The sequence below is a fragment of the Labrus mixtus genome, chromosome 19, assembly GCF_963584025.1.
Source record: "Labrus mixtus chromosome 19, fLabMix1.1, whole genome shotgun sequence".
Classification (NCBI taxonomy): domain Eukaryota; kingdom Metazoa; phylum Chordata; class Actinopteri; order Labriformes; family Labridae; genus Labrus; species Labrus mixtus.
In genome coordinates, this window is record NC_083630.1 from 9,680,182 (window position 1) to 9,702,090 (window position 21,909).

Here is a 21,909-nt window from a genome sequence, read left to right on the forward strand (position 1 = left end):
AATTCTCATCTTCTACTAGGGTGGCAGTAGATCACTCTGCAGGGACTTGGGTTGGGAACCGGAGGGTCGCAGGTTCAAGTCCAAGACTGGGAATTGGTCTGGCAGGTGGCGCACTGCCAAGGTGCCCAGTGAGTGGACATCTCTGACCTCTCTCCATTAGTGCATGTCCATAGGATACTTAGGCATGGTAAACTTGAGGTGTGCTTCAGTATGGCACAGTTCCTTATTCACGAGCATAAGCACCTAACCTGGACATGATGTATAATTGATCCCCACCTTCAATATCGAGAAGTCCCAGAGTGAATATGCTTTTTTTTTGGAGTCAGTCTGTCTTGTATACTAAGTGCGTTTCATGATCACGTAAAGCCATTCATGTGTTGTAACGTCAAAGTCTTAATCAGTTGAAAACTTAACAGTTTAGACAGTTTATAGTTAAGAACTACAAATCCAAAAGCTTTTCATTAAATTAAAAGATGAACCTTCAGTTCAGGACAGTTGAACATAGGAAAACAAAAGACTGGAGCTTTAATGATGAGTACAGTGTTCACTTTACAGAACGGGCTGAATCTAAAGATGTTAAACCTCAGCATCTCATTGCTTTGTTGTCTTATTCTGTGGAAGAAGTTTCATCAGTTGAAAGAAACCTGCGTAAAAATACAAACAAAAAAGAGAGAGAGCGAGAGAGCATAGAACAGAATTGACAACTGAGCTCAGATCTAAAGAAGATGGCGTTCTTGTAGTACTTGCCAGAATATGAGCTGAAAGCAGACTATTTCAGATTCGTGGAAAAGTTGTTCTCACACATGCAAGAACATAAACCCCCCTAAAGTAGGAAATCTGAAAAGAAAACCACATTGTGTTAAACACTACAATACATTTTTTTAAATCATTATTCAATCGGTCTCTTAACTTATTTTAATGGTTATTATGAACATTGTAATCCAAATCTCTGTCTTTAGAACAATTGAAGTATTTCATCCTATTATATAATGATAAATGTGCAGACCAAAGTATTCCAAATGGTATAATAAACAGTATTACACTTAAAGATGTTAAATTACATAATCATTCATAAAGGAAAAACAATCCCACTGCAAATTAGCGCTGCAGTCTGCCATGCTAATTAATACTTTAACCTGAGATATGTGGGAAAAAAACAGACAGTAGTTGTCAACTGGTTATGATTCTGGACTATGAACAGGAATACAACCTGACCACTGATTGTCCTTGTGCAACTCATCTCCTTCTCTGATCATCAGGTGGTGACGGTCATCATGGAGTCGGGGAAGAACATGTCACACTTAAAGATGTTAAATTACATAATCATTCATAAAGGAAAAACAATCCCACTGCAAATTAAATATAGACAGTATTCTGCCTACATGATAGCATCAGTGAACTCTCTTTTACAATATATTCATTACAGAATATAAACATTAGTGTGAGAGACTCTGTTAGGACCTGTATCCATTTATTAAGAACTATGTAGCTGTAAAACAAATCCATTCATCAGTCTTGGATTTTCTTTGTAACTAATAAGAGGGGAAACTAGATATGAAAGACCAGAGTTTGGTTCAGTTCACCACACTGCATTTCAATGCCAATGTTTGGCACAATGATGTATTTTATGTGGAGTTAAAAACGAATGATGGCAGTTTGCATGTTATCAAAGAATGTATTATTCTCACTAAGAGTCATGCATAAAAAGAATGGGCTACTTAATGATTTGCCCCTCCAAAAAAAAATAAAAAATCCAGCGCTGCAGTCTGCCATGCTAATTAATACTTTAACCTGAGATATGTGGGAAAAAACAGACAGTAGTTGTCACGTTGTTGTCACTGTGATGTTGTCCACAGTGTGATGTTGTCCACAGTGTGAAGTTGTCCACAGTGTGAAGTTGGCATGTTGCGTTGTAAAAAGTAGAAATGGTGGGACTCAGCATGTTGGTTCTTTTTCTGCCTTAGTAGCATTTACTTAGGAACTGGAGGGAACCTGGAAAGGAAATCTATTGTTGCTTTCTTATATATATCAGCAAGGGACACCTATCGACCATTTCAAATGTCTACTCCATCATTAACTTTAGCGATTCAAATCATTTTAACACAAGGATCTATGGTTGAGTTGTTCTTGAATGGCAGCCTCAAGTGGCCATTATAGGAACTGTAGGTTTGGTTTTTTTTGCGCTAGTTGTTGGCTGCATTTAGCAACCATGGAGGAGGCTGCTGCATGCTTCTGCTGCATGTCTTATTGTCAGGTTGTAGCTAAAGGTTGTCATCATTGATCAGACCACTAACCCAAATGTTGCTATTGATGCTTTTCATAGAAATACAACTAAATGTAATCATATTTAATTCTAGTTATAAGAAAATGTGAAAAGCCTTATTTGATTTTAACAAATAAAACCTAGTTAGATTTGAAAGGATTCCGATTTATCAACTGGTTATGATTCTGGACTATGAACAGGAATACAACCTGACCACTGATTGTCCTTGTGCAACTCATCTCCTTCTCTGATCATCAGGTGGTGACGGTCATCATGGAGTCGGGGAAGAACATGTCAGCAGAGCAGAAGAAGACGGATCGCTGCCCTCTGCTCTATGAATGGCACAAGAAGCAGTACATCGGTGCTGCCCACGGCCTGGCTGGCATCTATTACATGCTCATGCAGGTAAAATGTGGAATTGTTCTACTTCAGCTTTCAACACAGTTTGAGTTTTAACTACTTCAAATAATTAGCTGAGAATGAATAAGTTGTCTGTCTGCCTTGTATACCAGCAACTGGAAATCAGAAAATAAAACCTACCTTACTGTACATCATTGCACAAATCCCAACCAATAAACCTTATGTCCACACAGCTGTGTTAACGGTTGCAATTGGAATGATCATTCAAATCAAGATTCTCCTCTAGCAGGGATGCATTGAAGACAGAGATCTTTTGCCTCAAAGACCAAGGATGAATCTTAATGTCGAGTCTTCCCTGCTCTTGCAGACTTGTGTTCTTTTTGCAAAGGCTTATTTTGGGGCTTTTTATGCCTTATATTTAGAGACAGGGCAGTCGATAGAGTCAGAAATCGGGGCGAGAGACAGGGAGTGGTGAAGGAGCCACAGGTAGGATTCAAACCAGGGCCACCTACCTGTATGACTACAGCCTGTGTACAGACTTACTCACTTTGTTGTCCTCAAAAGTCTTCAGGTGCTTCCGTAGTTTCCTGTTTCTGGATGGAAAATACAAAAAAGCGTTACAGTGAATGTATAAAAAAAAAAGACGTACTTAAAATCGATACTTAAATGTTAGGAGTTATATTCACTCAAATACGGATACAGGAAAATGTATAAGTCTTGGCTGAAGAGTTATTAGAAATAAATTCAACAATTTCCCTCCTCATGCCTGTCTGTCAGCTTCTTTAAAAGTCCATACAGTGTTCCTACCTTGTAGAGTTGACGTTAAGAGGAACATGTTTATTTTGGAGCCTTTAGCTTAGCTTAGCTTAGTGAGGCTGTAAGTAAACAAGACTTTTGTCTAAAAGCCAACATGCTCATTTCTGTTTCTGCCACCTCTGAAATCTTACTCAACACCAGATGGGATCCAAATGTACATTTCTCCTTCCACTTAGAGAGCATTTTCTTAGATTCAAGAAACAAACGCATGCGTGGTGCAAATTAGACACATAATGGATGTGGTTCTCTTAAAATAAAATAGGACCCCATTCCCGTGAGCCCTAAAGTCCTGTTTCCACCAAGCGGTCCGGTTCAGTTCTGTTCAGTACGGTACCTATTTGTGGGTGTTTCCACTGTCAAAAGTTGGGAATGGTACCAAAATAACCAATCATTACTGTCCTTTTGGTACCTAACGTGTGGAGCTAGACACACTTGAGTCTGTTAATTGGTCGAAAGAATCGTGGAAGGACAAACACAATTTTGTCTTCGATTTTGATTTTCAGGGCTGTGTTTTTTTTTGGACAGGGCGTAGTACCGCCCCATGGACAGCCTGAGAGGTGCAAACCTCTGCTGGATGTCCTCCATTGTTGCCACTTTGTTTACTTCTTCGTCACCTCCTTCTTATTCTTATTGGCAGGCTACACTGTGCTGCGCTGCTATGATGTCATGCTTTTACGTAGCTGACGTAGCTATCTCAATCCGGATTAAACCCAGTTTACCATAAGGGTACAGTTGGCTGTGGAAACGCAAGCAAGATCAGGGTTTACCATATCAAACTACCAAACTGCCAAACTGTACTAAACCAAACCGGACTGCTTGGTGGAAACGGGCATTTGTGTGTTATTTTTTGTGTCAGATTTGGTTAATATGTATTGATACTTAGTTGTAGCCATACAGCCACCTTCAATCATTTAGTCTCCACAGATTCAGCATCATTATTTGGTAAAAGACACATTTTCTTTCACCAGTGTTGATTACACAATACAGCAGAGGACATTAATCAGCTGATTAGTGCTTTAATGTCGGGCTGGTGTCTGATGTAGAGTCTCACTGTCCTGGGCTTAGAGCCAGCCTGCTAACTCCTACAGCCACACATCACATTAGTGTTGCTGTCAGCTTGATTAAATCAGTTCTTCAGTGAGATTTGATCAAACTGTTGTCTGCAAATGAGTATGAAGTGGATAACTCAGCCTGACAGCACTGTGGGGCAACTACACATTCCAGTGCTGCGGGATTCATTTCTAACAGGTGAACAGCCCAAACATAACACAGTAAACATACAGTGTTTTTGTAAGGAAAGTAAAAGTACTCTTTAATTACATTACTATTGGTTTGTTCTTCTTTTTACCTCTTGGTAGTTTATATAGTTTCAGGTATGGAAAGCGAGGAGTAGTAGGTTAATGCAAATCGCAGACTTGACTGTCCTGTGTCTGTGTTTTTGTTCACAGATGTTCTCATTAACACACTGAACATCTTGCTAGAAATGAATAATTCATTCCTACATCACTGTGAGTGTGTGTGGAGTCCATTAAGACCAGTAACAGAATCCGAGTTGTTTTTCAGAGCTTTTTAGCTTCCACTGACTTAAAGGGATAGCTCTGTTTTTTTAATTTAAGTTTGGTTGTGTAAGGTCCTAATCAATAGTACGTTTTAAATGTACTGTGTGACAGTCTGCACCACCCAGCCAGTATCTACATAGACGCTAAAGTAAACTCCTCTGTGGACTGAGTCAAGAGTAACAATCAATTTAGCCACTAAAGGCCATAAAAAAATCTGTTTGGATGTATGCTATATTTTCTAATATTTGCAATGCTTTACCTGGACACCAGACTGCCCTTTAATTTCCTTTACTTCCTAGATAATAAGAATAGAAGTGATTATAAGCGACCCTAATCGACCGATTTTCAGCCTGTTCTGCAGTGATCAGTGACCGGCCGGTCCTCTGAAGTAAAGCCGATTCTTAGCCAATCTCAGATTAACAAAATGAGCCACATGTTTCATGCCATTTGTACAGTGACACAAACACTAACCAGACAGCCACACATAGACACCGACCTGTGTGCAGTTTGGACAAGAGGTGACCATCAGCAGAGGTGAAAAAGCATTTACCTACTGGAAGATAAATGTTGTCTTCTCTGCATAGTACACTCACTGTTGATAAATGCTGTTACAACTAGGGCCCGACCGAATTTTTGGGGCCGATATCGATATTATGGAGAAAAAAATCAGATACCGATATATTGGCAGATATCTAATTTTCAGTTCTACTTCCTCTCAAACCAATTACTGTACATCACCAAATGTACTACAAGGTATTACATAGAGCTCATCTCACCCAACATAAAATATACAAAATGGGACTTGCAGGTTCAGACATTTGCTCATGCTGCACACTCAACGCAACAGATAACTATTATCATGCCATGTGGGATTGCCCCCCTGTGCGTACCTTCTGGGAGGGGGTCATCGGCAGATTGTCCAATCTTTTGGGGTGCAGCCTTCCATTATCACCTTTACTGTGCTTACTGGGAGACTTGTCAGTAATCAACCCAGCAACCAATAGCCCCAGACCTATACTCATTGCCCTTAGCCCTGCCAAAAAGACCATACTGATGAACTGGAAAACTAGACACAAACTTAACGTATCACACTGGTTAAACATCCTATCAGAATACATATCAATGGAAAAGCTCTCAGCCTCACTCCAAGACCAAACTCATTACTTTGAAGCAACCTGGAACCCTCTTATTAGGGCATTACATTTACAAACACCTCCAACTATAAGCCAGAGCTCTCAATCCAATTAATCAATTAACTACAAAACACTTCTGTTTGTAGTTGAACAAAATCACCACATACTTATTTAACTTGCCGCTCCGTTCTCAACACTTCTGTTCTCATTACCATCATAACAATAATCACCATATCTGTTACCACTATCTGTTCATTTGTATACAACTGTTTTTGTTTCTTCCTGCATTAATATAAACTTGAGATTTACGTTTTTTTTTTGTTTGTTTTTTTTTCTGGGCCCCCCCCCCTTTTTTTTTTTCATTATTATTATTATTTTTTTTTTTCTTTGCTTGTTTGTTTTTTATTGTTTGTTTCTGTTTGTCCCAGTTGTTGTTTTCCCAGTTCTACTTTACTCTATTCTCCCAGTTGTTGTTTTTTTTTTTGTTGTTGTTGTTTTGTTTTGTTTTCATTTCTTTTTTCTCTCTGTGTGCCTGTAAAATTGTCCTCCCCGTTTTGTCCTTTGTGTCACTGTTTGTTTTGTTATTTCACGAATAAAAGGAAGAAAAAAAGAAGAAAAAAAATAAAGATATAGATAAACAGTTATGGCGTTTATGCCTTAAATGCAGTCATCAAGCACTTGTGGAAAAGATATACACTATGACGTAGACAAGATAGTCACTGGATATGATAATATCGGCTGATATTATCGGCTGGCCGATTAATCAGTCGGGCTCTTCTTACAACCCCACTTCAATTAGTCGCCTATCCCTTTAAAATGTTCCTAGAACTAAACCAAGACCTAACACATTATAAAGTGTTTTTACACTGTATGTGTTGAAGCCAGAAACTCAGGCAGACGCTGAAAGGTTGTTCACGTTATTTATGTATTTAACAAAAGACCCAGTACCTTCATTAACTCTGCCTACGAGTCTCTTCAGCTGCTGAATAAATACGACAGCGTTCTCGCTAACTCCGGAGCATCACAACAACAACAACACTCTTCTTCTCTGAACTCCTGCATGTCACTGTTTCTCACTCACAGACACCACCTTGTGGCGTAAATTATGCAGCGCATCTAACTAATAACATCAACATCATCTGCTTGAATAATGCTGTAGTTCAGACAAATACATTAACATTAGCAACTTTGACTAATGCAACAAAAATGAGTTTGTGGGGTCCCTGATAACCAAACAATAAACATCAATGTTCTCTATTGACCTGTCACATATAACATCATCCCCATCCTGCTCCAGTTCTCCAAACCTCAGCTGTGAGACCTCCGAGTTTCTGCAGCTTATTCGATCGGCTCTAGTCTGACTCATAGCTGCTAACTAGCTAGCTACCTAACTGAGAAGTTAGGAATGGTTATGAGAAGTTAACCTTTTCCGATCCACTTTAATTTTCAATTTATCCTTCATCTTATTCATTCATTATCCTTCATTATCTGGAAACTTTCTGTGGACTTCTGTTACTTAGTCGGCTGAAAGTTAACAACCAATAGAAAGCATGCGCTTCATTGTGTCTGCAGTTAATCCTCGTACTTTTCCAAATCACACACAGAAGAGACTCACTCCAACAAAGATAATCAATCCTCAGCACATCAAGTTGTGCTGATTACTAGTTGATTAACTACATTTTCTTCCTGAGAGTAAACTCCTAACGTTGAGCTTATTAATACGTTTCTCTACTCAGTGGCATCCTGCCTACTAAAGAGCATTAGTTACTGCCCCACTTTATATGAGATAGTTTTTCTCTGCTAATTAGAAACAGACAAGGACTGATGGTTATTTTGGTTTAGACCCACCACTGCAGCTGGCAGATTTTATACGAGAGAATATCACTCATACAACAATCATGTTTCTGCATCATCACCTACTTAAATCAAGAAACATAAGCTCTCTGTCCAGAATTCTCTCATATCAGCTGTTCTAACTTTGCTAATGCCTTAAATCCATATATCGTGTTGAGTCGACCTGTACAAGTGTAATACTGCTCTATCTCTCTTCCTCTCCAGCCTTCTTCAAAGGTTCATCCAGACATGCTGACGGAGCTGGTCCGTCCCTGCATCGACTACGTCCGCCACAAGAAGTTCCGTTCGGGGAACTTCCCGTCATCTCTGAGCAACGAGAGCGACCGGCTGGTTCACTGGTGCCACGGAGCCCCCGGTGTCATCCACATGCTCATCATGGCTCACAAGGTGAGCGCTGCACATTCTGCGGTGTCTGCTTGATGTGACAGCACTCGAACATCGTTATCGTGCTGAGCTGAGCTGAGCTGACATTAAAGCTCTCGCTCTGTGAAACCACCCCCATCTGTCAATAACAAACAAATGAACAACACTGGCACCTTGTGGCATGGCTGTGCACTGCATGGACAGCACGCTTTGTCACATACTTTAATGTGTTTTGTTCTGCCTCTTTTAATCACAAAGTTGTGAAAGCGGATAATCCCTTTTAATAAAACAGGCTTTTTAAACATTGAGGAACTCGCGAGGAGGCTGTGACAAAGACAGGAAATGAATCCTCTCCAGATAAAACAACAGCTGTTTAAAAGCCTGGCTATGCACGTACACACATACACACACATACTGCAGTAATGCATTGAAGGCTCATTTTTTCTTTTCTTGGCCCATTAGGGAGCCACTTGGCAGCTAATGCGCTGCTATTTTGGCATTTGCATTCCTCTCACTAATGCAGAGCCTCTTTGGCGCCACACAGAGAACAAAAGCACAATGAGAGACACGATTGCTTATCTGTATACGGGTTGTATACGGGGCTCAGGTACAGTAAGGACTGTTTTTAAAATCACTGTTCCAATAATTGAATTCTCTCTTAAAGTCATGGGTCAAATAGTTTTTAAGCGGCTAATTGTCTCTTCTTTTTTTTTTACAAGTGAAACTGGGAGAATCAATGTAGTTAGAGGAAGCTGCGATAGCTACATCAGTCTTGTTGCTATGCAACAGAGAGCTTGTCAATATACCAGCCAAGCAATTATTTTGACCTTAAAGGCAACATGAGATGTTGAAACAAATCAGTGAGGGCTCATCTCTCCTCTGCTCTTCTATCGAATTTTTGGTATCTATCCATTCTTTGAGGTTTTTCATTGAACACACAGAAAGACAGCAGACACCACATGAAACCACTGCATACCCACCAACCAAAACAAACAAACATATAATCAAGTTAATATAATTACAAAGACTGTACTAATAATCCAGGAACATACGAATGGTGACTTTACTAAGGTAGAAGAAGGCTCAGCGCAAAAGGCTGTTGTGTTAAGTTGTCAGAGATTGTTTATGATGTAAACAAATCATAGGGCGTTTTGTTGTCATATTGTTTGTGTATTTTGACTCCTGGTGCTTTTTAAAAATTGTTCCCAGATAATGAAACAACATAAGCAACAGCATGCAGCATCTCTGAGTTCTTGAAGTGAAACATCCCTGATTGGAGAAAAGTGCTGCTGTAACCACTGTCCCATCTTTTTGAAGCCAGCGATAATGTTAGGCGGGGCTAGTTGCCATGGAAACCCAGAACCTGGAGGAGAAGCTTGTTGTGGATGTTTTTGTCAATTCCTAACTTAGATGAAATGCAACCTCTAAATACTTAAAACAAGCCATGAACCAGGCTCTTTTCTAAAGTATTACTTGGGCGAGGCGATGAAGCTCACCGTATTTTATCCCAGACAGATTTTGTCGTGTTCCACTCTCTCCGTGCATACAGCCATGACAGAGTGACAGCAAGGACCTCATTAGGCTGATGCATACAAAGTACAAGAGCCATCCTAACTCTGTTAGTACTCATAGGGTAAAAACGATGCCCGGATAATAGAATGGATAATAAAATGCACAGGGGCGATGCATTCATGAATATTTTGTCGTCATAGAAACAAAAACCCTGGACCATATTTTTGTTTCCTTGAAACAACCCCGGTGTTTCTTTTGTTTCAGAACATCCAGGGTGAATCTGGTCACTCATTTCAAGCTCCAGCATTGCAATCTATCAGTAACACATCCTGTTTATTATCTATCAATAAATTAGGATTGTACCACAATAAAAACAAAACATGGCATTCTAGATTAAGAAGGCGACAATTATTATTTCAAGGAGATTTATCCATTATTAAGTCAATATACAAACTAGAATGGACTCAATATAGGAAGATAGATTGACACTGGTCTCTCCAAAGATAATTCATTGTGGCAATCGTTTTATTTACATGAGGCAAACTGATGCCAGAAATAGCTGAGATCTAACCAGTAAATGTACTGGGATGCCGGCGGTGTGGTGAGAGCATCCAGCATGCTCCATGTACGGAGGCTGTAGTCCTCAACACGGACGTCCCAGGATCCAATATGACCTGTGGCTCCTTTCCCACATGCCATTCCCCATACTCGCTCCCCACAACTTCCGACTCTATCAACTGTCCTCTCTCTACAGTAAAGATGTTAAAAATCCACAAAATAAATCTTTCAAAAAACTAGTAAATGTACTGATGGTAAAATGAGACAGAAAAGTGCCACAAAGCGTTCCATGTTGGACACAGCAGGTCATCCTTTTGATTCCTATCGACAGGTTTTAGCACATGTCCACAATCTCAAAAACTCTTAACAAAAACTGCAGGAGAGCTAACTACTTTGTAAAACCTCTACAAATGTATTGCACACTGAAACACAGCACTCACCAGAACAATACACACCGCTGTGGTATGTTTCTGTCCTACAGAGCATCCAATAAACACGGATGTGATCAACTCAAAACACTACCTTCAAAAGTGTGTTCATGTATGTTTTGGCTTCATGAGGCCGTGTTACATATTCAGATGCAAACTAGTGTGAGGAAAAAAAGTTTTCATTTTATCACATTAGTGAAGTGTAGGTCTTACTTCCACAATAGAATTTATAGTAACACATGTATAGGCAACACAAATGTTGCCCTTTTTTTTTAATAAAATATCAAACTCAGTAATTTCACCTATAAGTACAATAGAAACCAAATATAATCAGTGCACAGATACAAAACTAAAATAAATATTCATTACTGCAGTAAAAAGTGTTCAATCTTGCCTAACCCCCTGTATAAGTCACCTGAAGTCTCTTTAATATTCTGACACTTGATTGAAATGTTTTTCTAATTGAGTTGCTCAGGTTCTACATGAGTGAGACTAATTGGTACTCATGGTGTGTTATTTTGTGTCTGTGTGAACAACGTGTGCTAAACGATGAAATTAGTGTTCAGAGTTTTGCACAACTGTGATTTAGAATTATACTTGAGTGACACCTGCATCAGCGTCATGTGCATAGGGCCATCTTTTGTGTGTTTACAATGGGGGAAACTGTAATAACTGAATTACCATCATGGACACAATCAGACAGTCTTGATTTAATTACTTATTTGACATACAGTGCACGATTACTCAGCTGCTCTTTTACCTTTTCTTCCTCAAGCACTCCTTCTTGTTTCAGTCATCTGGGACCTCATTCTGCTGTGGGAGGCTGGCTTTCATAATCACACCTAATCAGGCAAACTGTCAGATTTGCACTTTGTTCTCACTGTGTCTCAGTTCGTCTCATTAGCTTCATGTGTTTCTGACAGGTCATCTGTCAGCTGGTATGAAATGTAGTAGCATCGCTCTGCTCTGTAAAAGGATTCATTACCTACTAACGAGGTCTGGGCATTTGGGAACGTCTCATCCTCTTTGTGGGCTGGACTCTTATCTGCTCCCCAGGGGAAAGATAGAACACAGAAACCAACCTGTTGGGAAGATGTTTTTACAGGGTACAGCTTAAATGTGGCTCCCGCTGGTTGTTTTGAGTCAAAGCTAATGATTTATAGCTTTAGTGCTGACATTCAGTACTTTGAAGTTCAGAGATTTCTGCCTAAGTATAGAAGCCATTACTGTAACCCTGAGACATTTGTTATGTCAGTAGTAGAACGTAAGAATATTTTCAGCAGATAAGGCAACTACATAGTCCAAAACTGACACAATTATAAAGCATCAAACTAAGGTTTTTCCACAAGTTGTCTAACAACAACACAGACGTTTTAGAACGCATGGGTTTAACTTAAACTGTTGGTTGTTGTGCGCCCCTCCTTTGTCCCAGGTTTGGTTATTCATTTGTCTTTATCTGTGTCTCCCCAGGTGTTTAAAGAGGACAAGTATTTGAAAGAGGCTGCAGAGTGTGCTGAGGTGATCTGGCAACGAGGTCTGCTCAGAAAAGGCTACGGTATCTGCCACGGCACCGCCGGCAACGGCTACGCCTTCCTGGCCCTTTACAAGCTCACCAAGGAGAAGAAATACCTGTACAGAGCATGCAAGGTAGGAACAAGGGGCAGCCATACTAGGAGGAGTGTAACAAAAATCATAGACTGTATATCACATGGACGTAGACTCAGTGAGGTCACTTCATAACACTGAAGAGGTGTTATGAAGATCAATTTGTAAACAATGCTATCTCAACCTAACTTTCTATCAGTCTACAAACAGGCAGAGAGGTGGAGCTGACCTTGAGTCGAGTTGACTGACGTGTTTTTTTTGATGTGTTGGGTTTGGTATTTTAAGGCGCCTTGCTTTGTGAAGCCAGAAGGGACTGTTTTTGTGCAAACGGGTAGAACTTCAACTAATACCAAGATGCATCAATAATTGACAGTAATTGGGAAATTAAAATGGATGCTAAAGTTTGACAGCAAAAAAACAAAACATAAGCATTGGCTTAATTTTTCAGCTCTGAAGGCTTCATTCCCTTGTTCTACACAGAGTGAGGTCAGGAACCAGAAACTTGCTAACACAGAGGAAAGCTGGAACAAAAATCAATGAAAGGAAATCCAAAAGTACTGCGGCAAAAGAGTTGTTTGGTTTGGATATAAATAAAGAACAAGTTTGTAATGAGCTCAGTGAATCATTGATGACTGTGCTGTTGGGGAAGACGTATCGTTATGGGGAAGCATTAGGACTTTTACTTGGTTTTCCTTTTCTCATTCTCATACAGATAAATGTTGAAGGGATTTCTATGAAAATGTAATTTTCTTTCCACAGTTTGCTGAGTGGTGTTTGGACTACGGTACACATGGCTGTCGCATTCCAGACAGGCCCTACTCTCTTTTTGAAGGTACTGAATATTTGATATTTCGCTTTTTCAGCGTTACTAACAGTGTTGACATTTCTCTTCTGTTGAAAGAACAACCATCATTTTTATTGACGGCCTTTATTTTGCATTACAAATAGTACATCTTCTTCCATCAACAGCCAATTATGCAGCATCCTGTGTAATTCTGGCTGTCATAGAACAATTAAAGACACAACTGGAAGCATCACACTGCAGATTTATTTTTATACCTGGGGTCTTTTAAAGAGTTTGTTAGTTGCAGGTTATAACAACATAAGTAGAAGAAAGTAACTGTTTTTCACCTGCTTCTCCCCTCGTGCGACCCTGAGCAGGACAAGCGACATAGATATATATACTGTATGTTGTTTTACCTGAAAGATGTTTGTCGAGGCGCCGGTGGCCTGGCCCATGTGCTGGGCGGCTGTGGTCCTCTGAGCGGACGGCCCCGGGTTTGGGTCCAGCCCATCGCTCCTTTCCCACATGTCGTTCTCCACTATCTCTCTTCCTAGTTCCACTGTCCTAGCTCTAAAATAAAATACATAGGAAGCCTAAAAATAAACCCGGGAAAGAAAAAATCTCCAGACTGTCACTATCCATTGTCTCTTCAGATTCTCATCCATCAAGAAGAGGAGAAATGATAACGAATTGTCAGATTTCCCACATTTATAGATTTGTCACGAGGAGCAAAGCATACATGAATCTTTTGAGCATTCGCGCTTCCCACCCTGAGCTTGACTTCAGAGGAATATGTCTGTTTTAAAAATTGAATCGAATGTGAAATCAGCTGGCAATAATAGCTGTGTTTCTCCCCCCAGGTATGGCAGGAGCCATCTACTACCTGTCAGAGATAGCGCAGCCTGAAGCGTCCTGTTTCCCTGCATTTGAACTTTGACCTGCCAGCTGATGAGGATGAGGAGGGGGAAAGGATGAATTTGTAGTACAGCGCTCATCGTTGGTTATCAGGAACAGCCAAATTAAGGATTGAACAGAGCAGAATGAGTGCAATTGTTTGCTGGAGTAACCATATGTTTTGGTTGTTTGTTTTTTTAAATATGTACAAAAAGATAAAAGGGAAATTATTTTAGGACAAAAGACAGGTTGAATGTTTTCAATCCAGTGAAAAAAAGCAGTATCTGGACTGAAGCAGAGGATGTTATTGGAGGTTTCTCCTCTTGAATATGGACACTTGTACCCTGTGGGGCATGTTAGAGGAACACCGTCAAATCTTGTCCTCTTCGCCCACCACAATTTTCCAACTGGCTTGGACACAGAAGAACACACTCAACGCCCTCAGCCTTTAATATGGTAGCACCTAGGTCAAGAAAGAGGGTGTGTGTGTACGTATGGATGTTCATGAGTGTGTGTGTGTTTGTATGTGTGAACTAAAGCTGTTTTGGTATTTCTATGCCTCTGCATGCTCACTGTAAAGGCTCTTTGTGCCTCATGTCCTGTCAATGTAGTGCTTTCCTCTTCCTGTATTTGTAGCTGTGCTGTTTCAGTTCTTCAGGTGTGTGTCACATAGTGGGCGAAATGTTCTCTGTCGTCCACATTTCATGAAGAGGTCAAAGTACCTTTTAATATTGTTTTCAAGATTGCCTGACTTTTGTAAAGCCAAACAATAATATGAATTTGAGTTGTTTATTTTTTATGTGAGCTTTTTCAAAAGAGGAGAAGGTCATATTTGAAAGCCTTTGGAGGCACATTAAGAATATTTGATTGCCCTTTAAAAACCAGTCTACTTAGTGTTTACTAAAGCTTCTGTATCAACCATTGCTATGTCTGCATTTTGTCCTTCATTTAATTTATTTTTGGGGGACCTTTTATGTTGATAAGCTAAGGGAGTGTTGAAATCATATAGAGGGCTTATGTTTTGCAACGGCTGACAGTGTGTCCTTATTTAGTGAATAGAGTTTCTGACTGAGTTATACAGTATGCATGTCAAAATTAGGGTCTGACCGTTATGGATTACGATATATCAGCCGATATCTTTCATAGATCTTATGTTTGATCTGAAGAGAGATATAAATATATATATTTATTGTGTTGATTCCTCAAATGCAGTTATCAAATAACTTTTGGTAAAGTTGAACAATATAATGAAGACAAGATGGTCACTCCACTGGAAAGTAGCTGCGCATGTACGTGCATCACCGCTTGGCACTCTGGAGAGTGATGATGCTTGTTGCAGTCCACATAGCGCCCTCTGCTGGTGAAAGAGAACTGCTAGTTTATTACAATTAAACTCAAAGGAAAATAAACCTGGTAAATAATGGAGAGTAATAACGGCACATATCTGCAATAAAATTAGCCGATACTGATAGTCACTGCTGATATCGGCCGATGTCATCGGCTGGCCGATTAATCAGTCAGGCTCTGGTCAAAACAAACACTAAGGATGCAAAAAAAAAACAATTAATGCAGTTTGACGGTTGACCTAACAGCTACTTTCTGCAATTTATTTTAAAAAACATATGTTTAATGAATGTTACAATTTAAACACATTGTGGTTAAATTAACAGCAACAATGCGAGGCTTCCTCCCTGAAACCAAAAATTATAGTTGTTAGCATTTAGCTTCGTTAGCTATCCAGTGTTTAAGTGTCTAATCATTTGGATTGCCTGTATTGTGCTGGAAAATGATTTAAAGTAGGTGTTAGATCACAAGGTATAAAAGCCTTGTTTGCATTGATGGCATTTCTGCTGAAGCCGAGCTAGCTTGTTAGCTTGCATCTAATAGCATGCGTTGGCTTTCAGCTCAACATCAGAACTAAATGAAAATAAATATTTTAGTTTGGGATTACCTCAAATTGATGATGTATTATGAGTCACATGGTGATTTTCATAATGGGTGGCATTGTTGGGGATGGCCTGGAATCAGTTTTCTTTTTTTTTTCTGTCCAGTTTTATCGGCTGAAGAACACAGGTGTTAATACTGGCCTTATATTAAAAAATGCTCACCATGTGGACTTCCTAAATGTACCTCCTTTGGTCCTCACATTTAACCCTTAGTGTACCACTGCTTTAATGACTGCCGTGAAATCAGACATCTGTTTCATCTTGTGCGTTCATGGGTTGATCAAGCACACACAGGAGAAGCTGAGGGATATTAGACTCATTTGATTTGTATCTGCAGATTCAATCCTACACCTGTCTGAGATCATCCTATGTTGGAATATCATACTTGTTTAGCCATATTTATCAATGTCTGCACCCTCAGATCAATATATCAAGCAGTATGTAAAGTTTTAATCAAAGCAGGCTCACTATGTTTTATGTATTTTATTTGCAGAAACCACAAACTGAGAAGACTTTGGACATATTTTAAAACATTTTTTAGGACTTAATGCTCTTAAAACAATATGGAAGCGCTACATTTCATTCTGTATTTAGCCTTTTCTCAGTCGACTTACTCAGACTTTTCACCTTAGGTAGTTTCACAATTTTCAACCAATCACAGCTCCATGTGTCATGGGGGATATTTTTTGTAAAACCAAATGGTAATCCCATTTTTTCGGACAGCACATGAATGCACAGAAATGCCTAATTCCCTTGCAGAGATCTGTCACGAATGTCTTCGCATGAGGATGATGTCACATAAAGAAACGTCTGTGTTCATCTGTCAGACTGTGTCCTCCTGTTTCACTGGTCCTAATGTGTTTGGTGGTGACTTGTATTGGAGTGTTTCACCTTTGTCACTGTCTGTGGATCTGGTATGTTGTCAGACTAATTGGTGTCGGAAATTAATGTGTGTGTTTATTTTCTTCATTAAACTCCTGAGCTTCAGTGACAGCCAACACGGTGAAGAGTCAGATGTCTTCATTGTTCTTTTTAATCTGCTTGTTGGGTAATTAGTTTGTACAAAGAATTCAGGCAAGGTTTTACAAGTACGGGGGTAAATAATGAATACAGCTATTGATAGCACATGAGCGATATGGCTAAAAATGTTATCACAATAAAAAAATTTAATTTCAATCAATATCGAAAATTATCTTTATTTCAAATTAAAGGCAGAATTTTGATCCTAAGTGAACGTTTAAGAAACCAGATGGTTTATTGGGATGTAATTATTCTATATTGTCTACATAGGCCCGAAATACACAAATGGACTAACAGAACCTGTGGACATGCATTAATGGAGAGATGTCAGAGTGGGGCTGCTACACAGGGAGCGCACCAGAGCTGTTAGGGTTCAGTGTCTTGCTCAAGGACACCTCAGCAGACCTAGCACATCTCCCGCTACCGATTTGAACCAGCGACCCTCCCACTTCAAGTCCCTACAAACTGAGCTACTGACTCCGCCCATACTTGAAAAGAGGAACGTTTCACAATCAGAAGCACCGTGCACAGTGCAGGAAAACACTGAGAAAAGATACATTGCGATAATTATTGTTGCTTTAAAGTTTAAAGTTGTTTTAAATAGTAAATAAAAAAGATACAGGATACAATCCTTAAAGCATCATTCACAACTGGCACATTTCCACAAAAAATTAAAACTGCTAAAGTTATTCCTTTACATGAAGCTGGGGATATACAACATTATTTCAACTACAGGCCTATATCATTAATCTGTCAGTTCTCTAAAATACTGGGAAAACTGTTCATTAGCATGTTGGATAATTTTATTGAAAAGCATGTCAGTCAATACTGCTTTAGAGCAAATAGATCAAAATCAATGGCATTAATGGAATTAACAGAAAGTATCACTGGTTGTATTGATAAAAAGAAGTATGTATTAGGAGTCTTTATAGATTTAAAGACAACATTTGATACCATAAGCCATGACATATTACTCAAAAAATGGAAACATTTGGTATGAGAGGGGTTGTGTTGTAGTGGGTGAAAAGCTATATGAGAAACAGGCAGAAGTTTGTGCAAATGGGTAACTACATATCAACATGCCTAAACATAACTGTTGGGGTCCCACAGGGGTCGGTATAAGGTCCAAAGTTGTTTATTTTATACATAAATTAAATATGTATGGTGTCGAGAACATTGAAGTTTGTTCTTTTCGCAGATTTTTGGAGGAGGTCACGTCAGAAATGGTTAAATTAAAACAGTGGTTTAGCATGAATAAATGATCACTAAATTTGAACAAAACTAAATTCATGTTGTTTTGAAACTGTAATAAAGATAAACAAGCACATAAAACGATCGTCGACTTTAGATCACAAAATCTGCTGAATGTGCGATAAAGCTGGCAAAGAGCATGGTTTTTATTAGGGAAAACAAAACATACTGGACCATAAACTGCACATTCTGTATTCTTCACTTTTATTACCATATCAGAATTATTGTAGTTTGGGGCAACACTTTCAAAGGCAACTCACAACCATTATGCATACTTCAAAAGAGAGCCATCGGGATAGTACACAAGGTAGAGGTCTAGGGAACTCAGGAACACACTGATTTTAAATCACATGCATTGAAATGTGTAGACCTGGTCAAATTTAAAACGGCAATAACCATGTTTAAAGTACAAACTTCCAGGTAACATTCAAAACTTGTTTTGTGACAGGGAGGGGGGTTATGATTTAAGAAGCCAAAAACAATGTGTTTGTACAGCGAAGAAGAGTGTGTGTATTTCAGGGTACAGGGTGGATTTGTGGAATGGGTTAGGTGAAGAGCTGAAACAAAGAAGAAATAAAAATCAGTTAAAAAAACTACACAAAAAATATATTTTTAACAGGAACATTATATGGAAGAGGAAAAGCTGGGGTATTCCGATATATTTTGCAACACTGGGTGGATATAAGGATTGTAAATATGCTGGGATTGTTATACATTTGTTTTAGGTGGCAAACAAACTGCAGGCATACTTTTGTATTTGTGAGGATTTATTGGAATAATATATAGCCTAAACTTAAAGAAAAGTGATAAAGTGGTAGGGATATAAGTTTTACTTACTCCTACTCCTTTTCGGACACTGTTACTTTTTTAATGTTATTATCTTGTTTTAATTTTTGGTTCAAAATAAAGTCTCTTTCATTCATTCAGTGGTGAGAGAATCGACTCCCTGCAGTCAGGTGTGTGTGTGACTGATTGGCCTTGATTAAGTTCAGCTGTGGGGAGCTTATATATACTCTGAGTCTCCAGTGCTCTGTGCTGCTCATTATCTCACCTTTAGAGGTAGTGAGAGGTTCTCCCTGTAGTTTCTCTAGGTGTGTATATAAACACCAACATAGAACTTTTTGTGTGTGTTCTCCATTGTCAGTCTCCCAGAGTATCACTTAAGGTGCTGGGAAGTGATAGTATTATTGTAATAACACTTAAGCGTTAAGGTCTCCCTGGCAGCCGTTGCTTTTTGTTCTTTTACCTATATGATTGTTTTCTGGGGGCCGTATTCATGAGCCTCCTAAGTACTAAGAGTTGCCCCTAGTGACAAAATCCTCATAATCATGACCTTTTCTAAAGATGTCCCCTTAAAGTGATGACTAGATTTTTGTAAAGATGAAAGTTATTCACAAAGTTTCTTAAAGGACTTTAAACAGACTTAAGAGTTTCTCAAGCTGAAGAGGAAATGGAGAAATGTTCTCCTGATGCTACATGAAGATTACTATTGATCATTGTTGGGCCAAACAGACAAAAATATGTATGCATACATTTCAATTAATCTTGACTGCTTTTCTACATGTGGTTACCTCCACAGGTGCATTCAATCACTAATTAAGACCCTTTACCTGATGATGTAACGATCAGCATGTAAAGAAGCTGCTGCACAAGTGGCCATGTGATTTCAAACACCTTGTAGGCTCTATACTTTTAAAGTACGTCTTACAAATTATCACACAGATGCTAATTTACAGCTGATGAACGTACATATTAGAGTACCCTAGGATCCGTACATCATGGCCTGATCCAGGGAAGCCCAAAAACACATCCAGGGACTCCCCCCCTCCCCCCCTCCAGGCGAACAAAACTGGCGCCAACTACGTCCAACTCTGCACCAGTGGGAAAACGGATCACCCGCTTCACAATGCCCAGGATCCTCTTGCTGGCCCTGTGCACCAAGTCACAGACCGTTTGCTTGGGTATTGCAAATGCCTCTGCCACCACACGATACGATGTGGCTCTAGCCAGCCAGTAAATGAACACCAGCATCTTCACTTCTCTGCCCCAGCCGGGGGTAGAGTGGTCCTCCGATGTAGCAGTGAGTCAATTGAAGGCATCCTGCTCACACGGAAATGTGGCTTGGTATCCTAACCACCAAAGTACAACCTCAGGAGTGGTACCTGGAGGTTAATTTGGCTCCCCTGGTATTCTGTGGGGGAAAGAAGGTTCTGAGCTAGAATCTGTGTAATAATTCAGTTTACAATAGGCTAAGTTCATGCAAGTATGTCATAACGACGACAAAACCAAATGGCTAAAAACATTGCCTACAATTGTTTTCAGCTGTAGTCGCTCAGACAATAATTGTACATAAATGTTATTTGTCAATTGCAAACAATGAATGATTTGGTGTGTATGACATGAAAATGTTTTCAGTATGTATGTGTTTAAGGTCAAGTACAAGATAAACACTATATAACTGCATAATAGTAAATAATGATATAACCAACTCCAGCCAGCTGTCGATATAGCTAACATAACCTGCTGCAGGGTTTGTGTGTGGTCGGCTTCATGATACTTATTTATATTCATTCTAATGTAAACGCACTCTATTCAAACTTCATACAGTGACCAAATTGTCAATTAAATAACCAACCTGACCATTAACTACTGCCAGTGAAATAACATAAACCCACCTCTCCCATCGAGGCCAGCAGGAGAAACAAGCATCTTCTTCATGTTCTCCCCCTGGCTCGCCTCCTTCGCCCATAGCATCATGTCCAAAACAACACGCTGCGGTTTCCACATGGTGTATTCAACTCAGATGTCGGATGTTGACAGTTGGCTTTTATTGGCTGAATCTCGATGTCTTCCCTAAGCCCTTACAGACTTAAGTGACGTCACCTGGAAAGTGATTGATTGCACGAGGCTGCGAGGGCTCCAATGGTTAAATATGAATGGGACAGCACTTTGCAACTTCTCTGTAACCATGACTACATGATGTCATGTGGCAAAAGCTTGTTTTATGTTTTTTACTTTACTCACTCACAGCCATTGTGCTTATAAAAAGTTCTACTTGATATAGGCCTATATATACATTTATTCGTTGTGTGTATATATAGAGAGCGTGGTTTCACCTTCCTGCTTATTTGCTGTTTCTCCCTTTATTTCAATTTATGGTGTTTTTTTTACCTTTCCATTCTTGTGGGCTTCACCGGGGAATCATATGTTTCACGTCTCAATGCTATGAACTATGGGTAATTCCCTCACAAATTCTAAGAATTTCACCTTAAAGTGAAGACTAGATCGTTTTAAAGATGAAAGTTATTCACAAAGCTTCTTAGCCCTTAAGAGAGCTCCTAAGGTGTAAAACTGTTAGGAGTAGTGAGGAGGACTTTTCACAGGATGAAGAGTTTCTCAAGCTGAGGAGAAAATGTCATGTTTGGAGAACATGTCATGTTCTCCAAACATGACATGAAGGATATTCTTATTGAATCATAGTTGGGCTGAACACATACACAAGTATTAATGCAGACATTTCAATCCATCTACGCCTGTTTTCAGTACGAAGTGAGACATTCATG

The 21,909-nt window shown here is 39.4% G+C and overlaps 1 protein-coding gene across 1 annotated transcript in view; it reads left to right on the forward strand.

Moving 5' to 3' along the window:
• lancl2 (LanC lantibiotic synthetase component C-like 2 (bacterial)) overlaps positions 1-17,088 on the forward strand; it is a 30,779-nt gene extending 13,691 nt beyond the window's left edge. Inside the window, exons 5-9 of the mRNA XM_061064895.1 lie at positions 2,522-2,668; positions 8,190-8,372; positions 12,317-12,493; positions 13,211-13,283; positions 14,096-17,088. Of these exons, the coding sequence (XP_060920878.1) occupies positions 2,522-2,668; positions 8,190-8,372; positions 12,317-12,493; positions 13,211-13,283; positions 14,096-14,172 (657 nt within the window). The 3' untranslated portion in view covers positions 14,173-17,088. The remainder of the gene's footprint in view (positions 1-2,521; positions 2,669-8,189; positions 8,373-12,316; positions 12,494-13,210; positions 13,284-14,095) is intronic.
• Positions 17,089-21,909: the final 4,821 nt, after the last annotated feature.